Consider the following 15,596-nt stretch of genomic DNA (forward strand, 5'->3'; position numbering starts at 1 on the left):
TCTCCTACAGGAAACGTTGCTATCCTACAGTCACTTCTGCTCGGGAAAATGCTGCAATTTTAAGACAATTTTCATACAATATAAAATCTGGATCAATTGGCGAAACGGTGAGAATATAAAATCCATGATTTAATTGTGCAATCTTCACACTGAAATGACTCCATCACTGGATTCCACGGATATCGACGCTTTATAGTGTAGAATTCTGGGGTCCTTAAAGAGACAGATCCTCAGATTGTAGCCAATAGGTCCACGACTGGAGCAATCAGCAAAGTATCAGCAAAGTAATGTCTAGGGTCCCCCTAATGCATAGCCCCACTCTGAAAGGTGGAGCAAGGAGTCCATTGCTCCCTCCCTCTCCCATTGCCTTAAAATGTATTGGCATCTTGAGGACCTTAGAGTTGGGCTACACAATCTTTGGGGTCCCACTATATTTCTTTGGTCCACCCCTGAATAGATTGGTCACCCTTGTCCTTGTACTATATATATAGTAGGTCTAGTTTACCACTAAGCTGCAAATATATTCCAATTACAAAAAAAATGATTAATTAAAAGGGGTGGGGCTTTATTAAAAGGGGAGGTTCTGAAAGTTTTTGCATCTACCAAACTTTATGTAAAGAACTAAAAGTACATTGTATCATTTGTACAATTCTTCCATGAAGCATAAAAAAGGTAGGTGTAGTTTTCCGATAAGCTGCTAATATATTTCAAATCCAAAAAACGATTGATTAAAAGGGGTGGGGCTTTATTAAAAGGGGAGGTTCTGAAAGTTTTTGCAACTACGTAAAGAACTAGAAGTACATTGTATCATTTGTACATTCTCCCATGAAGCTAAAAAGGTAGCTCTAGTTTTCCACTAAGCTGAAAAATATTTTCCAAATTGAACAAAAATGGGAGGAGCTTTATTTAAAGGGGTGGTTCTTAATGTTTTTGGGCATCACTTGCAAAAAACTGGGCGTTGCTTAAAATGTTTCTTGCCCAAAAGCAAATTTCTTTCGAACTGTCTGTCCTATTTCCGTTGTAGATCATTTACCGCTGACATATTGGTGAAAATTTTGATTTATGACATGTCATAGATCATAATTTTCAAAAATGTAATCGTTGTGACACATAATTTCTATGTATAGACGACAGCTGATATTTTACCACAGACAAGCGCTATTATAACTATCCCGGTATTAAAAAATATTAGATTCTGGATATGACATGAGAAGCGCCATTGTGAAATTTACAAGGGGGAGAATATACAAAAGCCTTGGTGCCCCTTATCTGATAACCGCAGTCACATGGGAATTCATTTCTTCCTACATAAATTACAATGAGGTTATATATGTGTTTTTTGAGTAGTGAAGAATATTAAAATGGGTGCATTGGGAAACAAAGCCACGCCCCCAGTGTACCCAGCACCTAATTTAGATAAATTGAATGACAGATCACTGGGAACAGGTAGCATATGTCTGAGAAACTCATAAAGTTTAATATAATAATATTTATGAGTGCCCAAACCAGGGTGCTATGGGGAGAATCAAAAGCTCCCGAAAAACCTTTTATTTCGGAATTGAAACAAGAATAAGGCATATCCGATCCCCAGCAAATAATGGTTGAGGGATTCTATCCTTTAGGTTTTGTCTAGGAACATGGCCGCCATCTTGAAAGTCACCATATTGGATCAAGGTTCAAGTTTTTTCTATCGGAAGGTGATCATTTAGCAGATCAAAGATCAGAATTGTCTCAGATATCGATTGCCACAATAAGATCTGTGATATCTCCATGGATTTTCATGCAGGTTCATAGCGATGAGATCCAGCACCTTCAGCTCCGTGTTCAGCACCAGGGACAAGTCACATAGCTGTGCATCACAGGGTACGTTCCTGGTCGTTGTTGACTTCTTTAAAATGAGAACTTTTGGACCACAAGAGTAATTGCAGATCTGATTGGGGTAATCGATTTCTTAGACAATTCTGATCTTCTGTGATCTACTACACGACCTCCTTCCCAATGGAAAAAACGTGTCCATGATCCAAAATGTTGGCTTTCAACAAGGCAGCACAGACTAAAAGATAGGCCCCTCACCAGGTAGTTGCTGGGGGATCAGATATGTGACTTTACCTTTTGTACATCCATAAAAGGCCCAGGAGTCATAGCGGCCCATAAGGCACCTCTTCCCATATGAGGAGACGACTACTATGAATAATACATTATAATTAAGGGGCCTAGTACAGATTTTGATCTGGGGCCCCGCAGCTTTGATTTACTCTGTGAGTCTTCTTTGGAAGTTTATCTTGTGTAAATGTAGAACTTCGAAAAGGGAAAAATAAAATCCTGTCCCTCCTACGGTAAATCTATTTCTGAGGCATAAAAGTGGAGGAAGCCTCGGGGCGATCCAGATAAAGATATCACATCTCACAGAACACGTTTCCCAAACACTGCAAAATTTATTTTACTGCTGTAGAAGAACTTTATATAATGTCCCAGGGGATTCTGGGAGCTGCGGGTAAATAAGACATTAATTGTACCAACCCTTATGTAAAGAGTCTGATAGAAGTACATGAGGCATCTTCTGGAAGGAGAAAAGGTTGAATCTTGGGGTTAAGACATTTCAAGACCCCAAACTTTACTATAATTAAGGGGACACTTTATCTTAGTAATGGGTCTGGAGCTCCATCCACATGACCATATTGGGGGCTGTGATCTGGCACCTGGTCACATTGAGCACACCATGTCTCGCAACGCCGTGACCAAGCCCCAAACCGGGTGTCCATGCCGCAAGAGATAGGGTAGGTCCTATGGTCCTATTTGTGGTGCGGACGGAGGGGAGGGGGAGCACCACTCACCTACCCCTTTGCACACTGTCATGGGACACAAGCTTTATGTAATAATTCTGACCAAATAACAGCTTTTCTCATGACCCTGATTTTTCTACTTCCGGTGATGTCTAGACCATACCCAAATTTCCGCCTCTATCCAATGTGATGTAGAGGAGCTGGTACGGAGGAGGAGGGCAAAGGAGTCAGTCGGCTCCACCTTTCACTCAGTCACATGTCCAAATCTCCCAACCATCCTGACTTGAGATGGACAGTTTTGGGTGTTTTCCTGTTATCAACAGTGGCAAGCGTTATGTCTGAGTTACAACTCTTTCACTTAAAGAAGATCAAGTTGACTGCAATTGGGGAGCAGGAAGCTGTCAGCTCCTTACATCACCACTGAGCTTCTGACGCTGCTGTGTGCGGCACAGGCCAGAGAGCACACTAAAGTTTGGGTTACCCCGGGTAGATGGTAAAGGGGAGGCCCATGATGTTAGCAGCAGCCAGGGATCATATAAAGAGAAAACATGTAAAACATCAAACTTGCAGTCTCTTTATTCCAAGACTTCAACGTAGCAATGATAACAGACTGAGATAGTGGTGCTAGTGTCTGAGGTAGCTGGTTGGATGCAGTCTGGTATTAAAAGCTCACAGACCAGATTCAGGAACTTGGGGTTGGAGAAGGTCGAAGCTGCTTTGGCAGTAGTTTAGGGGCAGGCTATGTAAGTAGTCAGAGCTGCAGGCCCGATGGAGGGGGATTATCCTCAGGTAAGAGACAGCAGCTGCAGGCCTTGTGTCCTATATCCAGGTTCACCAACATTGTTTTGGAACGTTCAGCTAATGGGAGCATAAGTTGATTCCACCCTGGGCAGAATTCCAGTCATCCACCAATTAGGAACCTCGGGGCTGAACCGGATTAACATTAAGTTATTATTTGTTACTAATTAAACCCTCCCTTCCCAGGCAGGCTCTATAGACAAATCTAATAGGAGCATGATATTTAGTAATTAGTGCATTGGCAGGGCCATTACAGGTGCGGCACACAAACCGGTGAACTGGTATAGTCCTGTCTTCCTGGGCCCCCACTATAAAATTCCTCCTGTCTTGTGGCCGCCCCCAAACTGTATAACGCTGCCCTGTGGACCCAATACATAATACCCTTATTGTGGCTCCCTACCAAAATGTCCACTTGTTATTTGGTCCCCCACTTATAGTACCCCCTGTTCTATATCCAAACTGCCTCCTTACCACCCTGTCTTCCTTTACAATTCCCATGGTTTCTGCAGCTCCCTTTCTCCATCTTCTATCAAGGCAATCCAGTCTATTTTGCGGTAGGATTTCCTAAACCCTGCCCCATTGGGTAATACTTGAATTTCTATGGACTGTCTCTGACTACTAGAACTATCCCAGCCAACTAACCCAGGTATGAACTAGGTTGACCCAAATAAGCAGTAGCCACCACTTTTGTAAAAACAAGGGCAAAAGAAGCTGTTTGTCAGTATGCTTGGTTTACAATCCTTCATCCTGGTGGTAGATTTCCTTTTAAAACTACTGCTACAAATATGAGACTAATTGCCTTTAAATTAATATTTACACTTCACATAATTACCAGTAAGTGCCCCCCGCTGGATACTCTCTGTTCAGGAAAGACTTCAGTAAAAATAAAAAACATCCCCCTAAAACGTCGGCGCGGTGATGAAGAGTGACATTCTCAAGCTGTTTTCTTCCATAAAAGATGCATGAGACATATAATCCGCAGCGCTTGTGGAAGAGGCGTCAGGTAGTTCTGGATTTAATCTTCCATTAAGGCTCCTTTTTATTGTCTCTCCGGAGTTTCCTAAAAACGAAAAAGTAGCAGGTGTTATGATACATGGTGACGATGAATTACACTGCGGGGATAGAATAATATGGTTATATACACATCCTAACGCTACGTATTTTATAATACAGGTAATTCCGATTGTTGTTTTTATGACTTTGTTTACTTTCCCACTTTTTTAATTTTATTTTTCGGTTTATTTTACACAAGAGGAGAAATTTATATTTTTTCATGAATTAAAAATGAAATTGTTTCGGGATAGAACGATAACCGCAAGGGATTCCTACGACTAAATCAACACTAATGTAATACAGTCACGGCCGCATCTTTTATCGATGCTACTTACAAGGGGTGTTAAAAAATTACAGTCCCGGGGGGAGAATGCTGTACCTTTTAAGGTAAAAAAGGTACCTTTTAAGGTGCAGTGTTTTTTTAAATAATAATAATAATAATAATTCTTTATTTATATAGCGCACACAGATTACGCAGCGCTGCACAAAGCATGTCAAATTGGTCCCTGTCCCCATGGGGCTCACAATCTAAACAACCTAACAGTATGTTTTTGGAGTGTGGGAGGAAACCGGAGGACCTGGAGGAAACCCACGCAAACACGGAGAGAACATACAAACTCTTTGCAGATGTTGACCTGAGTGGGATTCGAACCCAGGACCCCAGTGCTGCAAGGCAGAAGTGCTACCCACTCAGCCACCTTGCCGCCCCTAGAAACTATGCAAAATTAGATTTTAAAAAATTGGGGTGAGCATTTGGATGTTTTAGCCATGTTGAGGACTGCTAGCCATGTAGACCTTTCAAAAACCCAAAAAGGGAACCGGTCACCACATTTTTCACTAATACAGCTAGAGCCCTAGTAACTAACTGAAACACTTTTTTTTAGCTAAATTTCCCTCACATGCCCATAAAATCAGAGTTAGAAATGTGACTGGAATCTAGGGATCTATAGAATGAGTCGGGGGTGTGGGGGTGACATCATTACCGGTCCTTTAGCCTCTTAACATTAGCAAACTGTACCCCGTGCACATATCCGACCACATAAAAAAATCTGAGCATGACTGCATGGGTTTCTACTCCTCTCCATGCAGGCTGCTGGGATTTCATGTGATATGATCTAATGTGATTTCATGAGATATGTGCTTGCTGTACAGTTTGCTAATGTTTGAACGCTAAAGGACCTGCAATGATGTCACCCTGGTCACATGATATGACCGCTGCATGCAGAGAAAACATAGGGAGGAGCTGCTGGCCACATCCACCTCGACTCGCTATAGACCTCTTTGGATACCTGGTAAAATTATAAAGTTCAATGTATGGAATATGAGGGGAGCAATTTTTTGATAAAAGAAGGGTGTCAGTTAATAGGGCTCTATAGGTGTATGCCACTGACTGTATTTGTGAAAAATGTGGTGACACATTTAAGTCCCTTTTAATTGTCTGAGATTGTAGTTCAGCATTATTGAATTGAACGGGCCTAAGCTGCAATACCATACACAACCTGTGGATAGGCGGGGGTTTTTAGAAGAAAATATATGTATTTTCTTCTAGTCCTTAGTCAATGCCCTTTACAAGCTAGAGCCAGTGGTAAGGCTTTGGGGGTAAAGCCATAATGATGAATCGGTTGTCCAACTTGCCTCCCCTGGATAATGTTTGTATAGAAACTTCTAAATGGGGTACAAAATTTTGGGTAAAAGGGTCAATTTTGTTCCAAAAACCGAACCTTTTTTGTCCATAGGCTATGTTGTCTCCATATTGTGGTGGTCCCATCACTTGGTCTCCATCGATCAGAAGGTGATGTCCAAGCAATGGGCTTTCAATATATACAGGGCCCATCCCACTGCCAAGTTGTACACTGTCTTCTTGAGATAGTAAATCGAGGGGCCTCCATTCCTCATACAGAACATGTGTGCTGGCTCCTAATACACTTATATACAGGCACTCTTTCAGGACCTTTTGATGGTCCTTTAAGAACTTCTAAACTGCGCCTGTAAAATTTGAAAGTAGGGAACCCCCCTTTGCTTTCCCAAGAAGCTAGATACCCCATGTAGGCAGTAAATATCAAACCATGAAAAAATAAGACTGGTGGGGGACCAAGGCCCAAAAAGAGGTTGAAGACCAAAAACCAGGTCTTCTGTAGAGGTATTGATAGACCTGTAAATCCATAAATTATTCATGGCCCCGCATTAGTGATGGGTCATTGAATAAATCTCTTATGGTATTATGACCTCTTTGTGTCTTATGTTCAGATATGAATGTAAGTGGGACACTACCACGTTTCACAGGGACCATAAAATATTCAGTCTGTGATTGGGTGAACTTCATGGATGCATCTTGGGAACATAACTTCTCTTATTATATACATTTCAACCATGAACATATCATGAAGATAATGGGGGTCATTTGTTAAGGGCCCGATTTGCATTTTCCCGACGTGTTACCCGAATATTTCCGTTTTGCGTCGATCTCCCCTGAATTGCCCCGGGTTTTGGGCGCACATGATCGGATTTTGGCGCATCGGTGCCTGCATGCGCGCGACAGAAATTGGGGGGCGTGGCCGAACGATAACCGTACGGATTCGGAGAAACCGCCGCATTTAAAAAAAAAAATGTGTCGCGGGACACACGCTTACCTTCACCCACGATGGCTCGGTGAACTCCAGTGTGTTCCGATAGTCTCTTCAGTGCAGCAGCGACACCTGGTGGACGTCGGAGGAACTGCCTTAGTGAATCGCCGGAAGACCCGAATCCACCGCAGAGAACGCGCCGCTGGATCGCGAATGGACCGGGTAAGTAAATCTGCCCCAATGTGTATTGCCATTGGATTGACTTTTCATGACTCAAAGTCAAACCAAACTTTTGGACCTCAATGGAATCCCAGGAAAGATCGTCTCCAAGGTCTTCCGTACACTTTTATGGGAAGTAACAGGCCATTCATGAACCATATAGTAGAGTCCAAGGAATGGATTTGGATGGGTTTATCAAGTGCACCTGGAACATGTCCTCACACTTGTGTGCTCTTAGCTCGGTGCATTGAGGTGCTCCATGGTCCATGGTCCAACGATCCAACTGCTGTAGACAGGAGTCTCCAACAACAGCCTGTTAAAGCTAGAGAAGAGGGAGGGACTATGTAACTGAGCGTGAAGAGCACAGCAGTGTTAGGACACACCCCTAGTGCACTTGGAGAAGCTTGGATCTTGGATCCTGAGCATCATCCCTCCATCACATCACAGATCGGAGCTCATACCCCATGTGAATGCTGACATTGACTTGAACCTTTCATCCCAGCTCCATTCATTGTATCATTGACTTCTATTGAACTGTTTTAGTGATTTTTTTTTTTTTTTACCTTTTTTTTTTTTTACCTTTTTTTTTTTTATCCCTCTAGCCAACAAGTCCTAAATTTGGTAAGGCTGACTCTTATGAAAAATTGGAAAAATTAGGAGAAGGCTCATACGCAACTGTTTATAAAGGCAAAAGCAAGTAAGTGATCTCAAATGTACATTTTTGCAATGTTAAAAACTTTATATAACATGCTACATGTTTTCTATCTGATATGTTACATGTGTTCTATCTGATATGTTACATGTGTTCTATCTGATATGTTACGTGTGTTCTATCTGATATGTTACGTGTGTTCTATCTGATATGTTACGTGTGTTCTATCTGATATGCTACATGTGTTCCATCTCATATATTACATGTGTTATATCTGATATGTTACATGTGTTCCATCTGATATGTTACATGTGTTCCATCTGATATGTTACATGTGTTCCATCTGATATGTTACATGTGTCCCATCTCATATGTTACATGTGTTCCATCTCATATGTTACATGTGTTCCATCTCATATGTTACATGTGTTCTATCTGATATGTTACACGTGTTCCGTCTGATATGTTACACGTGTTCCGTCTGATATGTTACACGTGTTCCGTCTGATATGTTACACGTGTTCCGTCTGATATGTTACATGTGTTCCGTCTGATATGTTACATGCGTTCCGTCTGATATGTTACATGCGTTCCGTCTGATATGTTACATGCGTTCCGTCTGATATGTTACATGACCTCTACTAGAAAAACAACTTGATACATTTTCTCGAGATGGATGGTAAAATTAAAGGGATATTCCAGGATTTTTTTTTTTTTAGCACCTATACGTCGGAAAGGTTAAGAGTATTAGAATGGTGCGGGTCTAAAACCTGGCGCTACTAATCAGCTATTGTACTTCTTCATCGCTGTGATATCACATCCATCGGTCACTCGGCCCATTTGTAGTTCAGTTTCTATTGAAGTTAATGGGGCCGAGCTGCAATACCATGCATGGCCACTGCACATCAGAAAGCGCTATTGTGTGAAGAAACTAATGGGAGATTTGTGGGAAACCTCTTGGGGTGATGGGAACCCTCTGTACTGGACTATCCTAAGGATAGATGGTCAAGATAAACAAAATCCTGGTACACCCCTGGAACGGATAGTGTGTAGCCTGAGGACTGCATGTGACTAGATACTGTAATGGTCAGGGTCGGAGCTGACAGTATAATATACATAATCCTCTACCCCCGGGGCTCTCCTGTCACAGTCCTGGTGCTCTGATGCGTTTCCATCACCATAACAATATTTAATTAGCAAAAAAACTATAATTAAAAAGTTACAGTCCATTATGTTTTTACATTCAAAGTTACTCCAATTAGTCCAACTCTTTATCTCTGGAATTACTACAAATTGTTATTGTGCAGTATTTTCCATACATAAATGTTAGGCTCTGTTCACATTGTGTTGGAACATTGCTTAGCGAATAACCTTTCAAGTATGTTACAGCTTTACCTGTGTAAACAAGAGCTGCACTCACTATTCTCCTGGTGCAGTCACTGTATACAGACATGACATTACCTATCCTGTACTGATCCTGAGTTACATCCTGTATTATACTCCAGAGCTGCACTCACTATTCTGCTGCTGGTGCAGTCACTGTGTACATACATGACATTACTTATCCTGTACTGATCCTGAGTTACATCCTGTATTATACCCCAGAGCTACACTCACTATTCTGCTGCTGGTGGTGCAGTCACTGTGTATATACATGACATTACCTATCCTGTACTGATCCTGAGTTACATCCTGTATTATACCCCAGAGCTACACTCACTATTCTGCTGCTAGTGCAGTCACTGTGTACATACATGACATTACTTATCCTGTACTGATCCTGAGTTACATCCTGTACTATACCCCAGAGCTGCACTCACTATTCTGCTGCTGGTGCAGTCACTGTGTACATACATGACATTACTTATCCTGTACTGATCCTGAGTTACATCCTGTATTATACCCCAGAGCTGCACTCACTATTCTGCTGCTGGTGCAGTCACTGTGTACATACATGACATTACTTATCCTGTACTGATCCTGAGTTACATCCTGTATTATACTCCAGAGCTGCACTCACTATTCTGCTGCTGGTGCAGTCACTGTGTACATACATGACATTACTTATCCTGTACTGATCCTGAGTTACATCCTGTATTATACCCCAGAGCTGCACTCACTATTCTGCTGCTGGTGCAGTCACTGTGTACGTACATGACATTACTTATCCTGTACTGATCCTGAGTTACATCCTGTATTATACCCCAGAGCTGCACTCACTATTCTGCTGCTGGTGCAGTCACTGTGTACATACATGACATTACTTATCCTGTACTGATCCTGAGTTACATCCTGTATTATACTCCAGAGCTGCACTCACTATTCTGCTCCTGGTGCAGTCACTGTGTACATACATGACATTACTTATCCTGTACTGATCCTGAGTTACATCCTGTATTATACTCCAGAGCTGCACTCACTATTCTGCTCCTGGTGCAGTCACTGTGTACATACATGACATTACTTATCCTGTACTGATCCTGAGTTACATCCTGTATTATACTCCAGAGCTGCACTCACTATTCTGCTCCTGGTGCAGTCACTGTGTACATACATGACATTACTTATCCTGTACTGATCCTGAATAACGTCCTGTATTATACTCCAGAGCTGCACTCACTATTCTGCTGGTGCAGTCACTGTGTACATACATGACATTACTTATCCTGCGTTACACCCTTTAATGTGTTCAAAGTCCATAAAAATATCAAGTCCCCCACTTATCCTCGTGCCAGTCTTTGGTGTTGCTCATCGCATCATTTGTTGGGTTTGAGCTTGGACACCTCCATATCCAGTGGCTCAGCGCTTCTGAAATCTGGAGGTTCTGACAGTTTTAATAAATATTTTTTAGGTCCTTACATTCATTCTTAAATTGGGTCAGATCTGATAGAATACATTTGGGAATTGTGATCCTAAGAAGATAAGAAAAGCTGCTGCGGATCTGTTGTAATTCATTAGACCCGTCACAGTGGTCGGATCTTGTATCTCCTGGTGAAACTGATCATCAGCCTGAGACCAATTAGTGGTAAGGACAGACCTCGCGCTCGTATATGGGACATGAAGCCCCCGTAGACTTCCCGGCCGTCGTCGCTGTGGACTGCGGAGATTTTCACGTATCCCTTGTTTGTAGGGGAAGTTATTTCAGGTTACCATTCGCCGATTTCTGTGGCTGATAAATGGATTGTAATGCGAGAGCGATTCCGTAAATCTCTGCACTGAATATTTCATAAGAATTCAGGGAAAGGGAAACATGTGCTTTATCAAAGGAGACTTTTTTTGTTGACTTTTATGGGATTTAGAGGGATTGTTTATTGCCTTGTAGGATTAACATTCCAATATTGGTATTAGAGTGCCCCTATAAGTCCCTCCCTGCATGTTATTGTAGTATCCGGTGTCATTTTTATAGTATTATCTCATGTATTTTTTGTTCTTGAGCAAATGAATGCTTCTTACGGCTTTTTAGTTGAGCCATAGCCCCCCCCCCCCCCCCTCCCCAGTGCTCCATCCATCAGGGTCTCCTCATACACCCTCCTATAAGTAATGTAACAGAAACCCAAATTTTTGTATTCACCATCCAGTGACATCTGATGGAAGTTCTCTGCTTCTAGGGGGGTATCTTGATTCTACGGTACCATATGCAGACCCCATGTAGCGATTAGATGTAGTGCCTATATCTCATAACTTAGTTTATTAGGCTGTGTTTACCGTATCATCCTACAAAATTGTACATTTTGACTCAAAATATGCATCTAAGATCTTTCAAACGTTGTCTAGTTACATATAGGTGCACATTTACTACTATTTCCGATTTCCAGCGGATTTAACAGGGGTTTAGGCGCACGCAATCGGATTTTAGCTCAATCGCACCGACTTTCATGCGTTACAAATGGGGGGGCTTGGCCGTCGGACAGGATTTAAAATTTAAATTGTTTCGCAAGCCAAGCACTTACATGCACCGGGAAGAAGAAGGTGAACTCCGCCGGACCTCAGCGCAGAAGCAACACATGCAGGATATCGGGCGCACAATGTTAGTGAATCGCTCCGGACTTAATCCTCGTCGGACAACGCACCTCGGGGATCGCGACTGAACCGGGTAAGTAAATGTGCCCCAGTGTCTCTGCTCTTACTGTAGAGAACCCTTTTTCCCACAATATTCAATTTTTTGGACTGTTCTAATCATGTAAATCTATCCACTGATGAGCAACATACAATGTGGCACATTTCTTACCCGGTCCTGCGTAGTTCCCGAAAGTCCATTGTCCGACGATGATGCACTGTGCCGCGATTCACTAAGATTGTGCGCCCGATCTCCTGCATGTGTCGCTTCCCCGCTCAGGTCCAACAGAGTTCACCTTCTTCTTCCTGGTGCATGTAAGTGCTTGATCTTGCGACACAATTTGAAAGTTAAATCCTACGCTCAGTCCGAATCAGTCGGAACACCCAACAGCCCACCCCCCGATTTCTGCCGCATGAAAGCCAGCGCAGCCGCACCACAATTCGATCACGTGCGACACAATCCCATTACAGACCCCTGTTAAATACCTGTCAAAGCCGGGAAAATCCCGAAAACCGTGAACAGTCTGACGAAAGTGCGATCTGCGACCCTTAGTAAATAAGCCCCAATGTGTAATATTACTTCAGATAATAAATTACTCAACTGTCACACAATCATGTGGCAAAAATGTCATCATCTCACTGCTCTTACCGTAAAGAATCCGTTCTATGATAAAGGTGAACTCATCTTCCGTCTTACCCCCTTGTTATAGCAACAGTCCCAGTAAAAGTAGAAATCACAGGAGAGACCTTTATACTGACCTGCCATTTGTCTTCAGGACCATCCCATCGACTGGATCTTAACCGGTCATCCTACATCCTACATCCTACTTTTAATTTAATTCATCTGACATATTCAAACATTGCTTCAATTGCATGTAACTAAAAACATGTCCCTGTGTGAAGATAATTTCCCATAAATGTATCCGTGTTGTCCTTTAGAAATGAGATAGCTGTCCTTGGATATGACCACCTCCAGACACTAGAAAGGTGGGCGCACATGCGCAATTGAGGTGCTCGACCACATGGATTCAAAATTCATCAACACAGGACGGTGGGACATGCAGCAACTGGACATTTCATATGCAAAAACTATTGTTTTTTTATGCAATCCCTCCAGCAGTGGTGGTTGTATCCAAGGACAGCAATCTATATTCTAAGGGACAACTTGGCAACATTTACAGGAAATGATCTTCACACATTTTTTTTAAAGAATTTTCCAATTGAAGAAGTATGTATGTATGTATATGACAGATTTTAATCAATTAAATGTGAATGTCCAGATGAACATATCCCTTTGAGTTATCTGCCATCCTGTGGATAACAAGGTGATTGGGGAGGGTTCGACAACCAAGACCCCCACAGATCATGGTTAATGGGACACCCCTTTTTCTTTACTTGGGCACACTCTCCTGCCAGTACTGCTCCTTACAGCCATACAAGTATCTCATGACACTTGATCCGTGGCAGCAACAGAATGTGGTGAGCCATAAGGTCACTTGTTATCAGATTTGGGATATAAGTACAGCGAGAAAGTATCATGTGGGTCATGAAAAATGAACTTCTTCTATGCCTTGTCCACCAGAAGGATCTTGGGTGTATATTTCTGGGTGGAGCATAGGGTCGTACAATTCCATAATTAAAAAGTTGGTAAGTATTTAACCCTTGTCATGTATCAACGCTTTGGACTAGTCAAGCAAAACTATCCCCAATTCAAGGTGTATTATTAATCAGATTTTTTACAGCTCTCTATTGACATTATTTTCTATACGCGTTGTACGACTTGTCTCTATAACAGTTTTTTCTGCACATGTTTCAGAGTAAATGGGAAGTTGGTGGCTCTGAAGGTGATAAGGCTGCAAGAGGAGGAGGGGACTCCATTTACTGCCATCAGGGAAGGTAAGGGGACTTTTGTTTTTTAAAACTTTATGAAAACCATAAACTATGTGACACAAAGGGGCTAATACTTTCCTAAAATTACAGCTAGTGGGTTGCAGCATAAATTTGAGCTCCAAGGAATATATAGAAACAAAGCATCTCTAAGGGACCTGGAAGCAGGGCCTTTACACTTATAGTCTGACCCTGGGTCACATGGTCTCTCCTTGAGGAGCATCATTGCTTCAGGTGACTAGGGGCTGGATTTATGCTGTGTTAATGAAGACATTCAGCCTCCTCAGTCAGAACACGGTGTATCTGGTTGGCAAATGTCTGGCAAATCATTGTAAAGCAGTGTAAAGCCACTGATTCCTGGTCCCCTGGATCAAATGAATTATTTTAGCCCTCTAGAAACCAGGAAGACAGAGACAAGAAGATTAATATCATCATGGGTTTTTACATTTTAAGGATATACACTTAAAAGCTTATCCATATTTTCTACATTATCATATATCATTATCAGTAGTATGCCATACAGTGGTAGAAGCCAAAGCGGCTTCTATGGGGCCCGTAGTGTCAGGGGGCCTCAGCATCCAAAATGACACATTAAAGAATGTATATGCTGCATATTGTACATAAATGTATGTAACAATGAAATCTTCCATAGTACACAGCTAGGAACTTATAAGAAACATCAGGGGAGGGGACGGCAGGACTAGAAATTTCTCGTCTATAGCACCCTGCTGTCTACTTCCCCCATGTGGTCCGCAGTAACTGGGAAACAGGGGCGTAACTTGAGGGGGTGCAACGGTGCGGTCACAACGGGGCCCAAGAGGTTTAGGGGGCCTATAAGGTATACATTTCCCATATGAGAAGACTAGTACTATAAACCATGCACAGACTTTGCACTGGGACCCATCAGCTTACGCCACTGCTGGGAAAGGTATGTGCCCTCAACCCCCTTGGGATAAGAGGGGGAAGGAGGGCCCCATTCCGACGTTTGCTATGGGGCCCAGCCTCTCCTATTTACCCCCTTGATTGTGGGTCCGTCCACCACCCAACTGACTCTGATACCCTATTTCTTCAGGACCCACATATTTAAGTGGAGAACATAATTTTGCAATGGATGACCTGTGTTTGTTTGCTTTTTATGTATCTATTTTATTTTTATTTTTAAAAATGTATTGTTATATTAGAAACACAAGTTCCATCAGGGGATTTGCTTTACAGCAGGAAAAATGACTGGACTGAAAAGTGCCGATACACTGAAGCAATCTTCAGGAATATATGGAGCGCTGAATTTATCAGAACATGACAAAAACAGTTTAGGGATGAGGGTAGGAATCTATCATCAGATCTGATTGTGTTGGTAGATTCCTGGTGGTAGATGGGTCGTGGAGTAACCTTAACTCCTGAGGCCCGCCAAGGCTACTCCACAAGCCAGTAACCTTCAAAGGTCAGTTGCAAATAGCTAAGGTAAAGGTAAGGTATAAGACCATAAGAATTTACAAGAACATGACACATAGGGGCAAATTTACTTACCCGTCCCATCGCTATCCCCGATCCGGAATGTCCGACGAGGATTCGGAACTGCCAATT

The 15,596-nt window shown here is 42.3% G+C and overlaps 1 protein-coding gene across 3 annotated transcripts in view; it reads left to right on the forward strand.

Moving 5' to 3' along the window:
• Window positions 1-15,596, forward strand: part of CDK14 (cyclin dependent kinase 14) — a 317,114-nt gene that overhangs the window by 74,901 nt on the left and 226,617 nt on the right. For all 3 annotated transcript variants that reach the window (XM_072154286.1, XM_072154287.1, XM_072154289.1), the window contains 2 exons: window positions 8,020-8,114; window positions 13,942-14,021. In XM_072154286.1, the coding sequence (XP_072010387.1) occupies window positions 8,020-8,114; window positions 13,942-14,021 (175 nt within the window). The remainder of the gene's footprint in view (window positions 1-8,019; window positions 8,115-13,941; window positions 14,022-15,596) is intronic.

The sequence above is a fragment of the Engystomops pustulosus genome, chromosome 5, assembly GCF_040894005.1.
Source record: "Engystomops pustulosus chromosome 5, aEngPut4.maternal, whole genome shotgun sequence".
Lineage (NCBI taxonomy): Eukaryota > Metazoa > Chordata > Amphibia > Anura > Leptodactylidae > Engystomops > Engystomops pustulosus.